Below are 22,936 nucleotides of genomic sequence, written 5' to 3'. Positions count from 1 at the left end.
ATTTAACATTTTTGATTTGTTCCAACACAAAATACTTACCGAGAACTACTTTCTTTGGAGACTTATACTTTAGGAGGCGGGAGTGCTATTCTGACACTTGACTCGGCACGTAGTGCCTAGAGGGCTATGGAATGCGGGGGCCTATCAGAGTGCGGAGCGAGGGTAACTGCGGAACCTTACGCTATTATCTAAGACTCACCTCTTAAAACTTCTTCTGACGATTTTCTCCTGAAGTAGTCGCGAAGAATTTGTTCATCGTTGGGGACAGCCTCTGGCCTACCGCTACACAGCTTGGAGGGCGGCAATGACTGTCCCAATGGAGAATCCGTCCAAGGATTTTCTTGAATAATCCTTGAGGTAGTGGGCAGTAAAGGTCGACTGGTGCGACCAAGTGCCTGCCTGCAGGATCTGCCCCACCGCCATGTTTCTCTCAAAGGCCAAGGAGGTGCTCAGACCCCTGATGTCATGGGGGCGGGGAGTGCCTGGCACTGCCATTTTATCCTCTTCATAGGCTCTAGCGATGACTTGTCTCAGCCAGAAGGAAATGGTGTTCTTGGAAACTTGCTTCCTATTAACACCTGTGGAAACGAAGAGGTTCTTGATACCTGGTCGGAGATGAGCTGTCCTTTCCAGGTATTTTCTGAGCGTCCGTACTGGGCATAACTTCAAGTCTTCCGTAATGCCCGTCTTGGGAATGGCCGGAATTGAGAAACATGATATTTTAATTATAAAATAAATTTTTGAATATACTTACCCGGTGAATATATAATAGCTGCTACTCAGCGGCTCGACAGAAAACACACTCAAAAACTCGCGAGCGATCGCTATGAAGGTTGCGGGTGTGACCACCAGCGCCAACTATCGGCCAGATACCACTCTTGCATGTAAACAAACCCTTCAATTCTTCTCGTCCCGCTGCGTCTCTATTGGGGAGGAAGGGAGGGCCTTTAATTTATATATTCACCGGGTAAGTATATTCAAAAATTTATTTTATAATTAAAATATCATTTTTAAATATTCAACTTAGCTGGTGAATATATAATAGCTGATTCACACCCAAGGCGGTGGGTAGAGACCAGAGTTAATTAAGTTTACAGCGTATAAGCTAAGAGTTTTTGACAGTTATCAATATAACAAAACCAAAATATATAGGTACCTGGTAAGGAAGTTGACTTAGACGATTACTCTGCCTTGTAAGTCTGTCTTCCTCACGAAGCCCAGCGATCCTCTTAGGATGCTGAAAGACTCCCAGGAGCTGAAGTATAAAGGGTTGCAACCCATACTAACAGGACCTCATCAAACCCCTAATCTGGGCGCTCTCAAGAAAAGACTTTGACCACCCGCCAAATCAACAAGGATGCGAAAGGCTTCTTAGCCTTCCGTACATCCCAAAAAACATTTCAAGAGACAGATTAAAAAGGATATTGGAATTAGGGTAATGTAGTGGTAGAACCCTCACCCACTACTGCACTCGCTGCAACGAATGGACCCAGTGTGTAGCAGTCCTCGTAAAGAGTCTGGACATCTTTTAAGTAAAATGACGCGAACACTGACTTGCTTCTCCAAAAAGTCGCGTCCATAATACTTTGCAGAGATTTATTTTGCTTGAAGGCCACGGAGATTGCTATAGTTCTAACTTCGTGCGTCTTAACCTTAAGCAACCATCGGTCTTTCTCATTCAAGTGAGAATGAGCTTCTCGTATTAAAAAATCTGATAAAATATGACAAAGCATTCTTTGACATAGGCAATGATGGTTTCTCAACTGAGCACCATAATGCCTCAGATTTATCTCGTAATGACTTAGAACTAAATAGAACTTAAGAACTCTAACAGGACATAATACTCTTTCCAGTTCGTTGCCTACGATCTCTGATAAGCAAGGAATATCAAAAGATTTAGGCCAAGGACGAGAAGGCAGTTCATTTTTTTTTTGGCCAGGAAACCAAGTTGAAGTGAACAAGTGGCTTTTTCTGTAGAAAAAACCGATGTTCTTACTGAAGGCATGAAGTTCACTGACCCTTTTAGCCGAAGCCAAGCACACTAGGAAAAGTGTCTTGAGGGTGAGATCCTTCAGGGAGGCTGAATGTAATGGCTCAAACCTGTCTGACATGAGGAACCTTATGACCACGTCTAAGTTCCATCCAGGAGTTGCCAAACGACGTTCCTTAGAGGTCTCGAAAGACTTAAGGAGATCTTGGAGATCTTTATTGTTGGAAAGATCTAAGCCTCTATGTCGAAAGACCGAAGCCAACATGCTCCTGTAGCCCTTAATCGTGGGAGCTGAAAGGGAGCGAACCTTTCTCAGATGTAAAAGAAAATCTGCGATTTTGGCTACAAAGGTACTGGACGAGGACACAGATGCTGACTTGCACCAGTCTCAAAAGACTTCCCACTTCGACTGGTATACTCTAATGGTAGAAGCTCTCCTCGCTCTTGCAATCGCACTGGCTGCCTCCTTCGAAAAGCCTCGAGTTCTTGAGAGTCTTTCGATAGTCTGAAGGAAGTCAGACGAAGAGCGGGGAGGCTTTGATGGACATTCTTTACGTGGGGCTGACGTAACAGATCTACCCTTAGAGGAAGACTTCTTGGAAAGTCTACCAGCCATTGAAGTACCTCGGTGAACCACTCTCTCGCGGGCCAGAAAGTAGCAACCAACGTCAACCTTGTCCCTTCGTGAGAGGCGAACTTCTGCAGTACCTTGTTGACTATCTTGAATGGTGAGAATGCATATAAGTCCAGAAGAGACCAATCCAGTAGAAACGCGTTTATGTGGATTGCTTCTGTATCTAGGACTGGAGAGCAATAGATTGGTAACCTTTTGGTCAATGAGGAGGCAAAGAGGTCTATGGTGGGTTGACCCCAAGTAGCCCAAAGACTCTTGCCCACGTCCTTGTGAAGGGTCCATTCCGTGTGTATCACCTGACCCCTCCGACTGAGACAGTCTGCCAAGACGTTCAAGTCCCCCTGGATGAATCTCGTCAACAGGGAGATGCCTCGATTTCTTGACCATAAGAGAAGGTCCCTTGCGATCTCGAGCAGCGTGAAGGAGTGTGTGCCTCCTTGCTTGGAGATGTACGCCAAAGTTGTGGTGTTGTCTGAGTTGACCTCTACCACTTAGTTTCGAAGAAGCTTTCGAATATCATCAAGGCCAAGTGGACTGCTAATAGCTCCTTGCCGTTGATGTGCATGCTCTTCTGACTTGAGGTCCACAGACCTGAGCATTCCCGACCGTCCAGGGTCGCACCCCAACCCAAATCCGACGCGTCTGAGAACAACACGTGGTTTGGGTTCTTGACTGCTAGGGATAGTCCCTCTCTCAGACTGATATTGCCGTCCCACCATTTCAGGCATGCCTTTACTGGTTCGGAGACTGGGAATGATACCGTCTCTAACGTCTTGTCCTAGTTCCAGTGAGAGGCTAGATGGAACCGGAGAGGCAGAAACTGTAGTCTCCCTAGTGAGACAAACTGCTCCAGGGATGAGAGAGTCCCTACGAGACTGTTCCAACTCCTGACTGAACAAACGTTTTCTTTTCAGCATTAGTTGGACTTCGAGCAGGGCTTGTTCTATTCGGTGGCAGACGGAAAAGCCCGAAAAAAACTGGACTGCGAATCTCCATCCCCAAATATAGAATAATCTGGGATGGGATCAGTTGGGACTTTTAGGTTGACCAAAAGTCCCAACTCCCTGGCCAGACTCAACGTCCAATGTAGATCCTGCAGACAGCGAAGACTGGACGATGCTCTGAGAAGCCAGTCGTCCAAGTACAGGGAGGCTCGGATCCCCGAAAGATGGAGGGATTTTGCCACATTCCTCATGAGCCTCGTAAACCCGAGAGGAGCAGGACTGAGGCCAAAGCACAGGGCTCGAAACTGGTACCCCACATTCCTGTAAACAAACCTCAGAAACGGTTGGGAATCCGGGTGTATAGGAATGTGGAAGTATGCCTCCTGAATGTCGAGAGAGACCATCCAGTCGCCTTCCATAAATGCTGTCAAGACAGCCTGGTAGACTTCATCGTGAAGTTTGTCTTGACAATGAACACATTGAGCGCACTTGCCTCTTACGTACTCCTGCAGTGAACATGGCTGCCAGATCATTGGAGCCATCCCTGAGGGACTTGTTCCTGCAGAGAACGTGGCTGTCAGATCATAGGAGCCATCCCTGAAAGCCTTGTTTATGCATGACATAATTGTACAGCAAAACTTCAAACGCTCGAAAATAGCTCTGAAGTCGACCATAAAATCTTGGAGCGTCTCATGGCCAGGCGCCAGGGAGAGTCTATGAGGTTTGAGAAGTCTATCTGGGCAGAGGCAGGAACTCCCAAGCCGAGAACTTCTCTCGTGTCATATCAGACTCTCGCTCTATAAGCCAGCTTAAAAGTAGGGAAAGCAAAGGCTGTCTCCCCCAAACTCCTCCTGGTGATAAACCAGTCGCCTAGCAAACGTAAAGCTCTCTTAGAAAAGCGAGAGAGCACTAGCTTATAAAAAACAGGTTATTTGACCAAAGGAAAAAACTGAAAGGTTTTTCAATTAAAAAGTTCCTTTAAAATAGAATTTAAAACATTTAAGCTTTGAAAGAAGAATGAACAAAACGTCAGAATCGATTTACTCTTTCTGCAAAGTGAAACCGTGATACTCTCTCTCTCTCTCTATCGTAACGATAGAGCGCAAACTGCGTAGCATAAATAAACTAAACGTTAGTTCATCTTTGAAACAGTACGAAGACTAATCAAAGAAAATCTTTCATAAAATATCTACTAAAAAATATTCATTTAATAAGTTTTAAATCATTAGCTCTGTAAAAGTTATTTACGATTGAAAGGGCTCAACGTTGTTTAACTTCGGTTTCCAAGTTAGGACCGCCTACTCTCAGGAAAGGTCGCATATAAACAAATCATTAAAATTTATCTTGATGTTTATTCTAAATGGAAAGCTAATCGAAGAGGCCTAATAAAGGCGGGTGAGATATAAAATATATAGAGGAAAATCTATAATTAATTTATAACGTGATAAGATAATTGCTAAAAGCCTAAACACACTTCCGTACTAAGGGAAGGGTCGGCCATTTAAAAGTCAAGGAAAGTCCAAAAAACAATCCAAAGTCATCAAAAATTAAATCTATCCAAAAACGAGTTCAAGATTTAAGTTGAAGATAAAACACCTGTACTGCGAAAGCTCAAACCAAAATGAAGTACTTCACCAAATATGTTGAGAAAACTCCAGGTTCTACAGCGAGTAATGATACGTCTTGTCGTCAAGGTCGACAGAGAAGAATTGAAGGGTTTGTTTACATGCAAGAGTGGTATCTGGCCGATAGTTGGCGCTGGTGGTCACACCCGCAACCTTCATAGCGATCGCTCGCGAGTTTTTGAGTGTGTTTTCTGTCGAGCCGCTGAGTAGCAGCTATTATATATTCACCGGCTAAGTTAATTATTTAAAACTTCAAACCTCGGGTCCCAGACTGCTGGGTTCTGAGTCTTCGCCACAAAGGAGGGCACGAACCTGAAGGACACTTCCTTCCACCCTTTGGAGTGCGAAACTTCGTAAGACAGACCATGGATCTCGCCCACTCTCTTAGCCGAAGCTAAGGCTAGCAAGAAGACGGTCTTGAGGGTGAGGTCTTTGTCCCCGATATCTTTCAGGGGTTCAAAGGGAGGACGACTTAGCATCTTCAAGACCTTGGCTAGGTCCCACCTGGGCACTCTCCAAGCTTGAGGGGGGCAGGATTGCTCGAAACTCCTAATCAGCATCGCTATGTGTCTCGAGGTCCCCAGGTCGATGCCTTTCAGGAGGAAGACTTGGCCTAAGGCGGCTCGAACTCCTTTAATGGCTGGGATTGACATACCCACTTTATCTCTAAGATACACCAGAAACTCAGCTATGTCCGGGACCGAAGCTTTAAGAGGTCTAATGTGTTTCTCCGAGCACCACTTCGTGAAGGAGGCCCACTTCGCCTGGCATACCGCGGTAGAGGATCTCCTCAGGTATAGGGACATTCTCTTAGCTGTGGTGGCGGAGTACCCCTCCTTCTTCAGGAGCCGCTCGATAGTCTCCAGGCGTGAAGGCGAAGAGAGAGAGGGTTGTCGTGGAGCCTGAAGAAGTGCGGTTGGTGCAGGAGGTCTGACCTGGCGGGCAGAAGCCAAGGCGGTTGGCTCGCTAGGTCTTTTAGGTCCGCGAACCACTCTCTCCGGCCACCAGGGCGCTATCAAAGTCATCCTCAGGTTTCGGGAGGCCCTTACTCTGTTGAGTACCTGCCTTATCAACATGAAGGGGGGAAAAGCGTACACATCCAGGTTGTCCCGCTTGTGCTGGAAGGCGTCTTCTAGGGCTGCCTTTTGGTCTGGGACCGGGGAGCAATAGACCGGTAGTTGGGCGTTGAGCTTTGTTGCAAAGAGGTCCATCACCGGGGAGCCCCAGCGTTGAATGATGAGTCTGGCTACTTCTGGGTGTAGAGACCACTCTGTCCCCACTATTTGACCCATTCTGCTGAGGCCGTCGGCTAGAACGTTTTTCTTCCCGGGGATGAACCTTGCTAGCAGCACCACTTGCTGCTCGTCTGCCCAATGTAGGATGCTTATGGCGAGGTCGCACAGTTCTTTCGATCTCATGCCCCCTTGCTTCTTTATGTAGGCCACTACCGTGGCGTTGTCGCACATTAACGCCACGGTGTTTCCCTTTAGCCGACTTGCAAAGTGAAGACATGCCTTCTGGACTGCTCTTAGTTCTAGGACATTGATGTGTAGACGCTTTTCGCTCTCCGACCAGGTACCGCGTGCTGTCTCTTCCAGAAGGTGGGCCCCCCACCCTTGGTTGGAGGCATCTGTGAACAGGAGGTACTCGGGGGGACTGGACCCGAGGGGCCTCCCCTTGAGGGAGTTCGACTGGCAGTGCCACCATTTTAGGGAGGTTCTCGTGTCTGGAAGGACTGGAATTAACGCCTTCTGCGAGTCTGTCTGGGACCAGAGGCTCTTGAGGTTCCTTTGAATGGGTCTGAGCCTCATCCTCCCTTGGGGAACCAGTTTCTCCAATGAGACCAGGTGACCTATCAGTCTCTGCCAGTCTCTCGCCCTCCTGGAATGTTCTGACAGGAACGGCTGAATGATGTGCTTGAGGTTCCGTATCCTGTCTTCCGAGGGGAAAACCTTCCCCTGCACGGTATTCAACGTCATCCCCAAGTATCCCATTCTGTTGGATGGTGTTAAGTTCGACTTTTCCAGATTGATTACGATTCCCAGATTCCTGCAAAACTGGAGGAGGTTTCTCCCTTGCTCCTCCAAGAGGGCCTTTGAGTTGGAAAGGAGCAACCAGTCGTCCAGGTATCTGATGAGACCGATACCTCGTTCGTGAGCCCACACTGAGACTGTCGCGAAGACCCTCGTGAACACTTGAGGGGCCGTCGACAGACCGAAGCAAAGGGTCTTGAACTGCAGGATCTGGGAACCCCATTTTACCCGGAGGAACTTCCGACTCGACGGGTGGACAGGGATCTGGAAGTATGCGTCCTTGAGGTCGACAGTCATCATATAACCTTTCTCCCTCAAGGACAGCAGGACGGATTTTGGGGTGTCCATCTTGAAGTCCGTCTTCCTGACGAACTTGCTGAGGGCCGACAGGTCTATCACGGGTCTCCACCCCCCCGTTGCTTTCTCTACCAGGAACAGGCGGCTGTAGAAGCCTGGGCCTGGGAGAAGGACCTCTTCCATGGCCCCCTTCTCTAACATGGAGGAAATCTCCTCTTGAAGGGTGGCCCTTTTCATCGCGTCTCTGGGGGCCAACCATTCTGTCTGGCTGGCTGGAATAAGAGGGGGTGGTTCCACTATGAAGGGGAGCCTGTAACCTTCCTTCAGGACGGACACCGTCCAAGGATCCGCTCCTTGTGCCTTCCATGCTTGCCAATGCGGTCTGAGGCATCCCCCAACCCGAGGCTTGGGCGGGAGTAGGGGGCCTCTCCCTCTACCTTCTCCTAGAGGGGCGGCCTGATCCGCCTCTCTTAGAGGCAGAGTAACCCGACCTGAAGGAGCTGGAAGAAGCTGGTGCTCCTCTGCGGGAGGGCTGAGGAGTTGTTGTCCAGGAGGAGGAAGGGGCGTCCCTCCTCGAAGTGTTGGGGGCGGCCTGAGGAGTCACGGTGCTATCTGAGGCGGCCCTCCTGTATGGCGGCCTTTTAGACGACGCAGGTCTGGGGACGTTGGCCTCTTTCTTCTTGGACACTTTCTCCATCAGGTTCTCCAGCTCTTTTAATGGGAACAGAGACTCACCCCACAAGGGTAGGCTACGTACAGCTCGGGCCTCTCTGTCCGGGATCCTCCTCGATACCTTAGCTAGGACCGTGTCTCGTTTCCTTAGGACCCAGTTGGCCGTCAGGGTGAGCGCTTGGAACGATAGAAACTTCAGAGTTTTCCCCCCGGAGGTGAGAAGGTCCGTCAGGAGGCTCTGCTGTTCAGGATCTTCGGGGTCGACGGAGGCTTGCACGTTTACTAAAGTGGAGGCCCACCAGTCCAGCCATGAGGAGACGTTAACCAGGTCCCGCGACATCTCCTCCATCATGGCGGCTTCCGTAGGAGAGAAGGAAACCGGGGCTGATGAGGCCCTTTCGTCTGAGCCGCCTTGTCCTAGGATGTCCAAGGCCGGGTCCACTCTACAGGGGCCTGGGCGCCGCCCTTCTGGAATGTATACTTTCCCTTGTGCTTTGAGGCCCTGGAGCAGTTTCGAGGCACTCTGGGACTTGGGGGCTTCCGCAATGCTGGCCACCAAGTTGTCTATGTACTCTTGCCCTAGTACTAGGTCTGGGGCAAGAGGAAGGGCCAGGGAGGACTTCGGAAGGGTGGCGTGATGGTTAATTCTCAGGAGGCTTGATCTCCAGGAATCCCCCTTTGGCGCCGAGGGTTCTGTAATCCCATGGTGCCTCCTGATGAGGCCCACCACTCTTCTATATGCGGAGTCCTCCAACAGGGGAGCTTCTCCTTCCGTCAGCCGAGGCCTCGGCCTGGAATGGGGGCGCCGGGTTGCTGGCTCGGCAGACCGGTCGTCCAGCCCTTGGGTCCAGGGGGGCCGCCCTGTAACTGTAGTGAGCTCCGTAAGAGGGTGGATCTCGCTGCAAGGTGGGTACCACCGGCTCAGGGAGGGCCCTCGGTTGCCCGAAGGCTCTGGAAGCGGAAGTCACGGTCCCGGTGGGCTGACCCGACAACGGGAACCGTTCCTTCTTACTCGATGACCGCACCAGCTGGGCTGGTTCGGTCAGGCTGCATGCAAAGAAGCGCGTTTCCCCCCGCTGGGCGGGGTGAACCAGAGGCCTCGAGGACTTATGCTTCTGCGAGAGCTCTTTCCTGCGTGCCAGGTCGCGCGGTTCTAGGCTGTGCGTAGAGAGCGGCAGCCTAGACGCACGTTCGCTGGATCAAGGGTCTGGTGAATGGAGCCTCTTGGACTCTCCTGAAGGTACGTAGACCCAGGCGCCCCCGGGAGAGACATTTCTCCTATACTTACGAGAATGGGAGCGGGAGCGCTTCTTGCTAGGCCGCGACCTTGACCTAGAGTGGGAATGTTCGCTCTCGGACAGTTCCCTTCTCCTGCGTCGTTTCCCCCTGACTTCTTCCTCGGAGAATGAGTCTACTTCTGACGAGTCCGACGGCACCACGTTCCTCGCGTAACGGCTGCTAGCGTGATCCGCGGGGGACTTTCCTCGACGCCGGGTGTCCGAGATCGAATGCTGGAGGAAGTCCTCGTGAACCGCCATGGAGATCGTCGGCACAGAGTCTAATCTTTCCATGCCAGGGGGCCAGGGGTCCAGGGTCACGTCCATTCTGAGCGGTGACCTCCCTGGCGTCTTCGGTAGCTTCCACCCGAAGGCATCGCTACTCGGGCGGCGAATTCTAGTTTGGCTGTCCCCTGGCGGGGGAGAGCCCGACGCACCGGCCCACGAGGGCGGAGGTGACTCTGATACCACAACACTGCCCCATAAGGGGTCTTCAGAGGACGCGTGGCCCCCCACCACAAGGCCTGAATCACCCGAAGCACTACCAGGCCCTTCGTTAGCCCTAGAGGGGCCCGCCCTTGGTTCTTCCCTTGCACTGGAATCCCTGGGAAGAACGCCTTGACTTTCTACAACACTAGAGGCTTCTTGCCCTCTCCTCTGCGAAGGAGACGGAGAAGCCGAGGCTTCGTCGGACCGATCACTGGCCGACGGTAACGAAGAAACAACACTAATTTTCCTGGGGGAACGCTTCGAAGATTTCTTCTTTTTGGTACCGTAGCGTACCCACTGGATATCATCCCAACTTACGCACTCCGGACACGTGTCCGCGGAGGAGCAAACTTTCCACCTACACGTGGAACAAAGGGAGTGAGGATCTACCTCTGGCTTTGAGAGGAAAGCCCCACACGACTTTCCGGCTCTAGGCCCAGGGCAACGGCACACATGCTCCATCGTTCGCACACGAATGGCACAACACTAGTGAGCTATATGTACACTGGGGATATACACAGGGAGAACGCACTGTAACACTTGCGAATAACGCACTACGCAAAAACAAAAGTCCCCACGCTGGAAACACGTGGAACACAAACGCGCCAAAGGATCGAGAGAGACGAGAGTGAGCTGTGTACTGCTCACGACCAAGGAACTTAATGGGGACGCTGACCCAGAGAAGCAGTGACCTGCCCTAATCCTGCCCTCAGGGCGCATTCCTTGGCGGCGGGGGTAAGCCTATGTAGAGCGGAGTAAGGGGGGTAACGGCGGGAAAAACCTTGGTCGAGAAAGAGGATCACAAGTGACTCCAAAGAAAGTAGTTCTCGGTAAGTATTTTGTGTTGGAACAAATATAGATTAATGGTAGTCCAAAACAACGGTGAGGAGGAAGAGCGGTATCAACCATTCTCCATCCGGGCCAAAAGCAAAGTGGAGCAGTCACAGGTGTGTGAGTGAGAGGGGGTAGACCCTATCCCCCGCTAACTAGCGGAATGGGTAGTTAACCCTCGCTAAATTTTAGTAGCTAGTCCTTCTAGCGAATACCCTATAAATAGGGTTTGTTTGTATTCCAGTTACGAAACAAATCAAAGTTAAGAAGGTAAACCTCATTAAAAGTTTTATAGCCTTATGCCTGCTAGTACTGATTTCTTTTCCTATGTAAAAGATCGTAAGGTTTAAATTATGTGTATTCCCTATATGATCAAAATCACTTACCTTTGTTCATGTGTAGAGAAGCTTCATCAATATCACAGGATATCTGAAAGTATAAAACATTATGAAAAACAGTATTGTAAATAATACTTTACTTTTTTTTCAAAATGAACCATCAAGCTATTGCTAGTTTATCTATTAAATCTACATGGTGCATATTTTTTGTAGGTAATAAATTGATTAAATCTTAAATGCAATACAGTACAGTACTATATATTGTACAAAGCAGTTAAATCACTAAAGCATTACATATAGCCTAAAAAATACAGTGCTACACATTGGAAACCTTTCTTATGAACAAAATAGCATGTGATGCACATACTGTGCTATAAAACATTCCAAAACTTCTATAAGTAGAAATATCATCTCATGTACTTTTCTGTTCTTCTATAAGACCTGATGAATCTTTGCATAATAACCGCACAGCACTGAGTTCAATATTTCCTTAACTTTAAAAAACATTATGTTAAGTTCTCAAAATATATCATATTTGATATAAAAAAATAGGTTAAGTTCTCAAAATATATCATATTTAATATAAAAAAAATAGATCATAAACTTAAATTGTTTAAAGAACAAGAAATAAAAAATGTTCAGGTAATATGAAAAATTAGGAAATAATTTGTATGTTTCCTTATCACAAACCTAAACCTCTTTACTATGGACATACATTTCAGTGACAACTGAAATTAGCTGTGAAACTTTAAGCGAGGTGAAACTGCTCCAGCTGGCCAGCTAGGGGGGGGGGGATGGGAAGGAGCTCCAACCTGCTAACATGCGCAGCATCCAACAACACGCCACTTTGCAATTGCAAACAGGACTTCTAGGTGGTATGTGATGGCAAGCCAATATGTGTAAAGAGCTTCAGGATTGTATGGTTAAGAAAAATAGATATTTCCAAATTTGTCAATGTATGTATGTATGTATGTATGTATGTATGTATGTATGTATGTATGTATATATATATATATATATATATATATATATATATATATGTATATATATATATATATATATATATATATATGTGTGTGTGTGCATGTATATATATATATATATATATATATATATATATATACAGTAGAACCTCGGTTTACGAACGACTCCGCTTACGAATTTTTCGGTTTACGAAGGGACTTTCTCTGAAAAATTCGTCTCGGTTAACGAATATTGTATCGGTTAACGAATTTAAATTTCCCTCCCACGCGCCGTTTTTTGTGGAAAAGTGTTAACGCCGCGCTTCCCGATCGCATTTTTCATGGAAATAACTTAACGACAGTATCTCACAATGGAGTCACGTGACTCCTCCCACGCATACCTACCACCCCCTAAACCCCTTTATTACCCCCTTCACTCGTTCATTATCTCAGTATCCGCCGTCTCGATAGCATACATACTTAGTGAATTCGTGGACGATTTATTTGTGATTTTTACACTTGGTTTGTGATTTGTTTTATTTTCACTCATTTGTGATTACAGTACTGTACTGTATTATTGTGATAGACAATGGCTCCTAAGATGTCGAAGAAGGAAAGCAGTAAGAAGAAGCTGATGATAACGATCGAGATGAAGAAGGAGATCATCGAGAAGCATGACCAAGGCATGCGTGTGAAAGACAGTGCTAGTTTTTTCAATCGCTCGCAGTCGACGATATGCACAATATTAAAGAAAAAAGAAGAAATAAAGGCCGCTAAAGTAGCTAAAGGTGTATCGTCGTTATCAAAACAACGGCCACCTATTCTTGATGACGTAGAAAATTTATTAATGGTGTGGTTAAATGAGAAGCAGCTCGCAGGAGATTCAGTAAATGAGAACATGATTTGCGAGAAGGCAAGAACCATTTACGAGGAGGGAGGCACTGCACAATCACTGTCTTCGAGTGAGATAAAAGATTTTTTAAAGAAGTGGGAAGACGTGAAAAGTTTTCTTGAGGAAAATGTCCCGAATAAGGCTGAAACAGACCGTGCAATAAATTTATTAGTCGATAATGGGGTGGGTCACTTCTATAAAATTTTAAAGAACAGACAAAAGCAGGTGTCTCTTGAAAAATATCTTGTGAAGGGGGAGAAAAGAACTGTGAAAGACAACGACCAAGAGTCTCGCAAACGCAAAACCAGTGATAGTGAAGGCCATTCTCGCAAGAGAACTCCAGTCAACGTTCCTGAAGTTCTCATGGAGGGAGATTCTCCCTCCAAGCAGTAACCCCCTCCTCCTCCTTCCCCTCCTCTCGTCTCCATCAAGCCAGCAGCGACACTCCTCTAAGGTAAAGTTCAGGTTTACTGTGCATGCATATCCATATTTTCATCATTAAATGACAGCAATATTTTAATAATTTTGTGTAGAGTACAGTAGAGTACTGTATGTGTAAGGAAAAATTTGTGAAAATTGGTTTTTGTAGATGGGTTGAACTAATTATTTCGATTTTATAACATTCTTATGGGGAAATTCGTTTCGCGATACGAATTTTTCGGTCTAAGAGTTCGCATTAGGAACGAATTAAATTCGTAAACCGAGGTTCTACTGTATATATATATATATATATATATATATATATATATATATATATATATATATATATATATATATATATATATATATATATGCAGAAGAACCACAGGGAAAATGAAAATACGAAATATACAATTAAGTCCTGACTAGTTTCGTGATACTTCTTCAGAGGACTGATTTATTAAGAGAGGTTTCTTTACATTTTATAGGGAAAGTAAATGTATGAACATACATATAGAGGCATACAGAACAATGACACTCCCATACCAGCTACCTGGGTTGAGGTCAGGTGTTTACTTGGCGGAGATCCAACCTCATTAGACACCTGCCAAAAAGGGTCATTTCTGGTGACTGGTAAATTCTTGTTTTTTGACTTTCAATACAGTTTATTTATATGAATAACAGTAGCCTTATCTATATAAATACATAAGCAAAACCCGTTTTTTGGGCTCAAGCCATGTCGTGCTGATGGAAGCATACCAGAGCATTAATGTATCTGTGGATTTTCCATCAGTACCTAAACCTTATATCAACCTTTTCAATGGTCATACTGACCATATGAGACTTGTGACAATACCGTTATATGTCATCATCACTAATCATAAACAATGTTAGTGCTTCCTGCCTCCTACAGGGAAGAGTCATCTAGACAGTTGAAAAGGGATTTCAAGGTTAACATAAATAGTATGACCAAACTTAAGTTCACACCGAATATACAAATAGTCTCAAGTTGTATATTTGGCCAAAAGACATCAGTGTCTCTTATGTCTAACCTTAGATGCAGACAAAAATGTGAAGGATGCATTCTAAGCCAATAAAAAGTCTGGCATGTATAGATACAATTGTCTGGCGAAGATGGACGCACTCCATTCAAATAGACATTTATTTCTAATAAATGACTACAAGAGATAGTTAGCAAAACGAATGTAGTCCGACAATGGGATTATACCTGAAACAAGTACAGGAATCGTATTTCTTTCTTGAAGGAATGAAGTCAAGAAATGCCACTCTAGATTGAAGAGAAGGTAAAAGATAACCGCTCTCAATAAAACCTGTACTGGTTACCATTAACTGCCCTATGTACTTCGTACACCGGCACTAGAGCTATCTGTATAATTCCACACCTGGGATTTTAGAACAGAGCTAGTGCTACCATGGTAACACATAAATAAAAGAAGACATACTTAAAAAGGATGACTTCCTCTCCCCTTAATTGACAGTCCCAGTTTATTATCTGTTCATCGTAGAATAAACGGCAGAGTAAATAAGTTACCTGACGTCACCATATATTGCTTCAGATCATGGACTAGCAAAGCATAGTGTTTGTAGAACATCCTGGATGATTCCTATCCAGAACATGTCCGAGGACAAGTGAGGACCCAAACCAAAAATAGTGTATCACAAAAAATTAGGGGGCAGGTTTTAAAACACTACCTGCCGCCACTACAAAGTGCTTCAGTTCATGCACTTGTTTTGCGTAGTGTTTGTAAAACACTCTGGATGATTTCCATCCAGTGTATGAACGAAGACGCTCAAAGTCCATGTACTGAAAGAAGTTCAGTGATGAAGCAATCTCTCTCGGATCATGACCTGCGGGAGTACTGTCCGGATCTGCTCTACGAATAAAGTAGGTGAGCTTCGCCCTTAGTTGATTTAGAGATAAATTTGATCCCGAAGTTTCTCCTCTAAAGAACTGACCTCCCCTGAAGTCTGAAGTTCTACGAAGATAGACCTTTAGACACTCTACAGGACATAGAGAGACATCTTCCTTCAGAGGACAGATTCTCCAGGGACCCCACCTCTTAGTGGGTAGCTCGTTTTAGCGAGAAATGATGGATCAGGGAAGAGATTGAGTTCTCCTAAATCTGTGAACTGAATGTGGCCCTCATCTCTCGATACAGCCACTATTTCACTAACTCTAGCCCCAGAGGCTATTGCGAACAGGAAAATAACCTTTTGGGTTAGATCCTTAAGAGAATAATCTTCATTGTTCACCGATGAGGCATAATGTAAGACCTTGTCCAAAGACCAAGAGATGGGCTTTGGTGGTGCTGCAGGCCTAAGTCTAGCATATGCTTTCGGAATCTTGTTAAAGATTTCATTTGCCAGATCCACTTGGAAGGCATATAGGAGAGGTCTAGTCAAGGCCGATTTGCACGTATTTATCGTATTGGCCGCCAACCCCTGGCTATGAAGATGGACAAAGAAGGACAGACAGAAGTTCATAGAAATTTCTTTCGGTCCTTTTGATTTAACAAACTCCACCCACTTCTTCCAGGAAGACTCATATTGTCTTCTAGTAGACTTAGCCTTGTATTCTTCTAAGAATTCTATATTGCCTTCTGAGATCCCAAACCTTTTTCTAACCGCTAGAGCAAGAAATTCATGAAATGAAGGGTTCGGGTTCTCTGAGATAAATCGAAGGCAGTTAATTTCTGAACCTTCGGAAATATACCTAGGATCGGAGCTAGGACCGGCCTCATCTAGTCTATCAGACCCATTAGAGGATCCTCGTATGGGGCTATTTAGCGAGGTAGTTTCTTGAAGACGCTCGTGATGAAGAGGTCGAACTGCAGTTCCGGGACTTGTTCCCATTTGGGAGGGAATATGTCTGCGTCCATGGACCATTCCAACTCTATCGCCTTGGATCGTGATAGAGTATCCACCGTCACATCGGGGATCAGATGTAAATGAACTGCTGTTAGGTGCCATCCCTTTAGGAAAAGGATGGGTAACATCACTAAGACTGTACGAGACGTTCGATTGTGACGTCATATTATCGCTTCGGTGTACCAGCTCAGACGTAGGGAGTCTGATCTGTGTGGAGGGTGCTTCCCCGCCCACGAAAGGACCAGCAGAGTCCTGGGACTTTCGTGTTTTAACTTTTGTTAAAGAAGCGATTAAAGAGGGACCGATCTCAGTCTTTTTTTATCTCTTCAAGCGTTTGATGCGTGTTTTCTCCAGGCTCTTAACGCATCTTTCCGATGTGCACTTTGCACTAGGTCTGTCACTATTGCGAACTGGGGAAAGTTTAGCACTTTTCCTTGTTGGCATTTTGGGAATCTGATCGATTAGCTGAATCTCCTGACAGACCTCACGAGCTCCTTTTAACTTCCCAAGGGAAAAAAGAGCTGATGTGACTGAGGGCTTCGATGGTTTTGTAGCCATCGAAACCCTAGAGCTGGAGAAAGTCGAGACTTCTAGAAGCATATCTTGCATCTGTGATGTCCCAGGAACCGGGTCATCACTATGAAGATACTTAGGACTGTGAGTCTGATACGTATCTATTCTAGGATGAATGTTACTCTCCGAGACATGAATCCTAGGCAGGAGGAAGGGGGGTGGTTGACTGGAAGGTTCCAGAGGACACCTTTCAGGTCTGACAAGACTACGAACACCCTTAGTTGGAACAAGGTCCATATGTTCAGAAGGATTAACATTCAGAACTTGCAGTTTATTATGAACTTGTTGAGTAGCGACAGGTTCAGAATGACTCAGAGACTTCTTGAGTCCTTCTTGTGAACACAAAATAGCCTTCCCTGGGACTCGATGAGCTGTAGCTTTCTTACTACCTGTATGCTCTATAGCTCTCAGGTATACTCCTCCAGGAGGGTTTTGAACTGTAGGAGGAGGTAAGGAGATAATAGTAGGGACATTTCTGTTTCCCATCAACGGCTCATCTTGAATAGGCTCTGGACCGAAGGATCGAAGGTCCTGCGATCCTGAGGGAATGTTCCTCCTAGCCGAAGCGTCTTTATGCTTCGAACTGCCAGTAGGTTTAGACTTTTGACCATCTGCCTGTAGCGTCGTGGTCACTGGAATAGTGGGATATTGTTGAGCAGCCCAGATATTTCCAGTATTTTCGATCTTCTTTTTAGGTTGGGGACCCACAACCACGGAAGATTTTCTCTTTGAGGGAATGCCCCATTTTTGGGGAAGACTTATGTTTTCCATGGTGGCATTCTTAATTACTTCCTTAACGACCTCTTGTGGGAAGAGGTCTTTACCCCAGATGTTGGAAGATATTAGCTTCCTTGTTTCGTGTTTCACCATTGCAGCAGCAAACACAAACTCTCTACATGCTCTCCTAGCCTTCACAAAGGCGTAAAGGTCCTTTACCAAGGTAGCCATATGCATTTTGGCTAAGACCATGAGCATGTCTGGGGTGTTCTCGTAAGTTGAACACAACTCTATGTAGTTTTGTAGAGAAAGGGATGTCGCCAGTCTCTCCTTTGACTCGTGTTCATTAAACAAGAGCAAATCGGACAATTTAGGGAGACATACAGTACATTGAATTGTCGACTTGCGACATCCTTGTCTAATTTTCCTACTGAAAATGTCAAATGGACTTCCTTCCAATCCTTTTCCTGTCCGGGAAAAGCTGGTGACAAAGGCTTGCACTCATCGAGTGTGGGACATGACTCACCCGCCTCTACAGCTTTGGTAACGGAAGTAAATGCCTTCCCCATAAAGGGGAAGGAGAGTGAAGCAGGAGCAAGAAAGGAAGGGTGTATGTTATTCAGTGAGAAAACCACCGTCTCTGAATAACCCGCCTTCTTCAGATTACCTGAAAGGATAGTCTGTGCCTTATCATGATCAAGAATCATGACCTCCTTTTGTTCCGTTCCTTTTCTTGTCTTTGGTTCGAACCTCAGTCGAACCCAACAATTAGGAAAAGCCTCAAAGCTTGGCCAAAATTGGATTTTGTCCAAGGGAACAGTACCTATTTTCTCCGAAATGAAGAGATTGCCATTTGAAATCGACATCTGCTCCGCAAACCTCCAGGGATTGGTTATGGAGCATGAAGGAAGGTCTTGATTCATGGGTCGTTTAACTGACCCGTGGGAAGCAACAAGAGGAGCTTTACGAGGTTCTATCTTGTGTTTTACTTCCTGCTTTTTGCTTTGTTTACTAAAGCTCTCTATCTGATTCTTCAGTTGGATACATAATTGTACCACATTATCCAATAGAGGGGTAAAAGACGAAGATTTTGACATCGATGGCTCTTTAGCCGGCAGAGGCAGAGGAAAGTCCGATACAACATATTTCTCTTCTACCTTAGGGCACTTCTTACCCTCGATCCCAAAGGTTTTCTCGCCATCAGGGAACGTAGTTGACTCCTGAGGCACTACTATTTCCTCACTTAGCTCTGGAAATAATAGCTTACGCATCCTATCATTAGGTAGGAAAGGTCCCGGAGAGATCTTTTGGAAGCCTCTCACCCAGTTACGTAATTTATACTGCGCTATATCCTTAGTCTCTGTAGACTTGGGATTATCAAAACCTTCAGACATCAATGTCCAACATATATTGCAACCCTGTGGGTTCCAATAATGTAGGGATCCGGAAATAATATTGCAGGGGGCATGTAACCTGCAAGTATTATGACCGTAAAAGTCCTTACCCTTGGCTCTGCAGCGGACTGCCGTACAAGATATCTGGTGTTCCTTCTGTAAAGAAAGGAAAACCAAATGAGTATATAATGGATTATTACTTTAATAATCAACATGTAAATGTCATCTACAACAGAATAGCTTAGGATAGAAGCTATAAAGGGATAGTAGGAGATACATACCTGTATACAGTACCTCCACGAGCAAATGCTGCTACCTCCCCTCAGTATCAACTTACATGGAGATTTCTCTGTGAAAAAATCCAAGTAGAAGGGTTATTTACCCTTAGGGGTAGAGAAGTATCAATTAACTATCCCAAAATTGTTAATACTGTGGGGTCAGGATGACTGATTTCAAATCAGACTATTGAAGAAATTATTCCTTCAATATATAAGCGGTATCAGCAGAAAACTCGCTGAAGGATACCCAAGGTAAGTTAGGAAATACTACTGTATCATGGTACTGTAGTTTCTAAATTGCAAGTCTAAATTGCAACATATCGACTACTGTACCTATGTAATGCAGTCTTATCATTATGCTGCCTACACGGCAGCATATGACAGTAGGGTCCATCTAGCACTAGATGGAGCAGGAAAATAAAGACATATAAATGTACATCCTACTCGGGTCATTTGCTGTAGTCTTCCTGCTATATCAAATCATAGAGTTTCCTGATCAGGGAGACTCAAAGAAAAAAGGGGCTGTACCCTTTACGGGATAGGAGTGTATTACTCTTGCCTGAAGTATTTAATATTGCAGGATAATCCTAAACTGATTTCTAATCAGGATATTGAAGAAATCATAATCATTCAATATAGGATTAGGCTCAGCAATTGCCCGAATTGGATATCCAAAATATATTGGAAAAAACCACTAGTATAAGAAATATAGTAGTTTTCTATCTACAGTATATTCTATACTGAGATATACTGGCTATCTGTATAACCTAAACAGCAGTATATCCGGCATGTTGCCGGTCTAGCTAGGATATGTCTGCATACCTTGCAGACCTAGCGAGACAGAGAGAGAGACAGTATGGAAAAAAGGGCTATCCTTTACTGTAACTATATACAGTAATTAAGGAAGAAAAGTCTAACAGACTACCTTTTTTCCAAAAGAAGGTTCTAATAGAAGTGGAGAATGTAACATTCAGGCTTCTATATAGCTACAGTACTGTTGCCAGCAACTTGCTGACAGTACTGGTACAGTCGGCGCGCCGCGTTGCCGGCCCTGCCGACAGCATACAAGCATCAGAACCTAAAGCTACAGTCCAAGGGAGGACTGAGAACCTCGGGGACAGAAGGGACTAACCACTCACAGCCATCATGGGCGCCACTGCCGGCCAGGCCGGCAACTGGTGACAGTCCATGATTGTCGGCAGCCATCTTGGTTGCCAGCCAGGCCAGCAAAAGGCTATCATGCCGACAACGTCGGCAATCGCCGACAATCCATGACTGTCGGCAGCCATCTTGGTTGCCGGCCAGGCCAGCAAAAGGCTATCATGCCGACAACCGCCAGCAACGTCGGCAGTCGCCGACAACGTCGGCAGCCGCCGGCAATGTCGGCAGCTCAGCAGCCATCTTGGTTGTCGGCCAGGCCGGCAGGCGGCAGTATGCCCTGCCGTCAACCAGGATGAGAGAGGTAGTCTGGCTGCATCCAGCACTCTACCGTTAAGGAAAGGATGCAGGATGTCAGCCTAAAAGACAATGGATAAACCATTAAAAAGGGGAGAGGGGAAGGGGAAAAGAGTCCTGTAACAATTGTGAAAGGAACTGTCAAACTTGACAGTCCTAGCACCTATAAAAGGAACTCTGTTTCTGTATGGTATCGACAGAATCCGGGTGCTAGGAGAGACTCAATTCTCCAACCCAGAGACTGCCGACACAGTCAAGGAGAGGGGGTGACACTGCGCCTTCTCCCACAAAGAGAAACAGGATTCCAGTGCCACGTTATCCTAGGCTAAAAGGGAATTACTTTCAGCCCAGGGAACTGTGGCACAGGACTAGTCTTTTAGTCGCAAGGAGAAAATGGTATACTACCATAACCAAAGCGACTATGGAGGACTAACCTCCATTGTCGGTAACCTTGTCGGCAGGGGAGTAAAGGTATCCCACAACCAACTCACCCTGTCGGAAGGTCAACGACAAAAGACTAAATACTCTGAGATTCTGACCAAATCCCAAAACCTGCTGGTATATCCACAACTAAAGGTTAAGGGGATAGGCAGAAACCAAACCCAGGTCAACCATGTCTGAATAATATTCAGGCACGGCCATAAGGGTTGTAGTCTGGGACTACAGTGAACCCTCGCTACTTCGCGGTTCGACCATCGCGGATTCACCACTTCGCGGATTTTTTCCATAACCCATATATATACAGTAATATATATATATATATATATATGTATGCATGTATTTATGTATATATGTATGTATGTATATATGTAGGTATGTATATGTGTATACATATATATATATATATATATATATATATATACACACACACACACACACACACACACACACATATATATATATATATATATATATATATATATCTAAAGTAGGAAGATGTGATGTAGTTCTAAGGGAAAAATATGGGAAATATGTCTGGGTAATAAGCAAAGCTCTACCTCCAGTTTGTTTCTTCATTATGATCAGAGATAAATGTAAACAAAACATTGGTTGCCATTTTTTATCGTGCTTTTTAGCGTGTTTAGGAAACGCATGATATAAAATCGCCTTTAATATTTGTGCCTGTTTTAGTTTAGGGTACTGTAGTACATGCATTAAGTGTTCTGTACATTAAAGGGTAGTTTGTTAACAGTACTACGTACAAGGGAAGGTTTTAAAAGTCTGAATATACATGTTGAATAAATAGGTAAATATGGTGTCACTACTTCGCGGATTTTCACCTATCGCGGCCGCGTCTGGAACCTATCTACCGCGATAAACGAGGGTTCACTGTACACTCAGAGGGAAAGGGATTACCTTTAAGTCTCCAAAGAGACGTGAGAAGTTTCATAACATTACAGGAGGTATCAGTCTCCAATGGAATGAAAACAAAACACTAAGGTAATCGGGGAATGTCGAACATATAGACAGTGTCTAGGTTAGGCTAACTAAGCTAGATGAGTTCTCGGTTACCTACATCACCGAAACTCTAACTATACGATCGACAGAGGAAAAATGAAATAATTATGCATATAATCACATCTTCACAAGAATATGCCTAAATAGCTAATTAATTACGAGAATTAAATAAGGCTATTTAAAAACTGGAAGTCGTTCTGCTAACTAAATAACGCATGCCAAAGAACGACAGCGCCCATGGCGCCTCCAGTAAATGACCTAGCTCTAAAAACACAATAAATACTCAATATCCTTGAGAAAGAAGAGCTAAAACATATTCAAAGTAAAGACCCGATACTCAACTTTCCAAAGGCGGAAGAAGATGAAGAAAGCATAATAATAATCCTTTAACCAATCGAAATAATTCCAATCACTGGAAAATACCACAGAGCGAAATCGCTACAAATAAAGGAATGGCCACTATCGTAGGGATGGCGCTGTTGTACTATCGATAGTAGTAGGGAATGGGGATGGCCCTTGAAGGGCCCCCCTTTTATTTTTGCCACACCTCCTCGAACGTAAACTCTATCTGGGGTGCAGATTGCTATGAGGTGTGCCATTACGTCCTTACGCGATATCCCTTCTTAGAATTTTAAGGGATATTCGCTCCAGGAGTTAGAATTCTGGGTACCTTCGGTAAATTCTCTGGGATATATCACTGTAGTCACATATAACCTAGGAAGCTACTAATGAAGGAACTTCCATCAGCACGACATGGCTTGAGCCCAA

At 45.3% G+C, this 22,936-nt stretch overlaps 1 protein-coding gene across 1 annotated transcript in view; it reads right to left on the bottom strand.

The window, feature by feature from the left end:
* LOC137651776 (uncharacterized) overlaps positions 1-22,936 on the bottom strand; it is a 167,526-nt gene that overhangs the window by 134,641 nt on the left and 9,949 nt on the right. The window contains exon 2 of the mRNA XM_068385030.1: positions 11,179-11,221. Coding sequence (XP_068241131.1) covers positions 11,179-11,221 — 43 coding nt within the window. The remainder of the gene's footprint in view (positions 1-11,178; positions 11,222-22,936) is intronic.

This window comes from Palaemon carinicauda, chromosome 1, assembly GCF_036898095.1.
Source record: "Palaemon carinicauda isolate YSFRI2023 chromosome 1, ASM3689809v2, whole genome shotgun sequence".
In the NCBI taxonomy this organism is placed as follows: Eukaryota; Metazoa; Arthropoda; class Malacostraca; order Decapoda; family Palaemonidae; genus Palaemon; species Palaemon carinicauda.
Note: the sequence above shows the minus strand (reverse complement) of the source record. Positions and strands in the feature narration are given on the sequence as shown.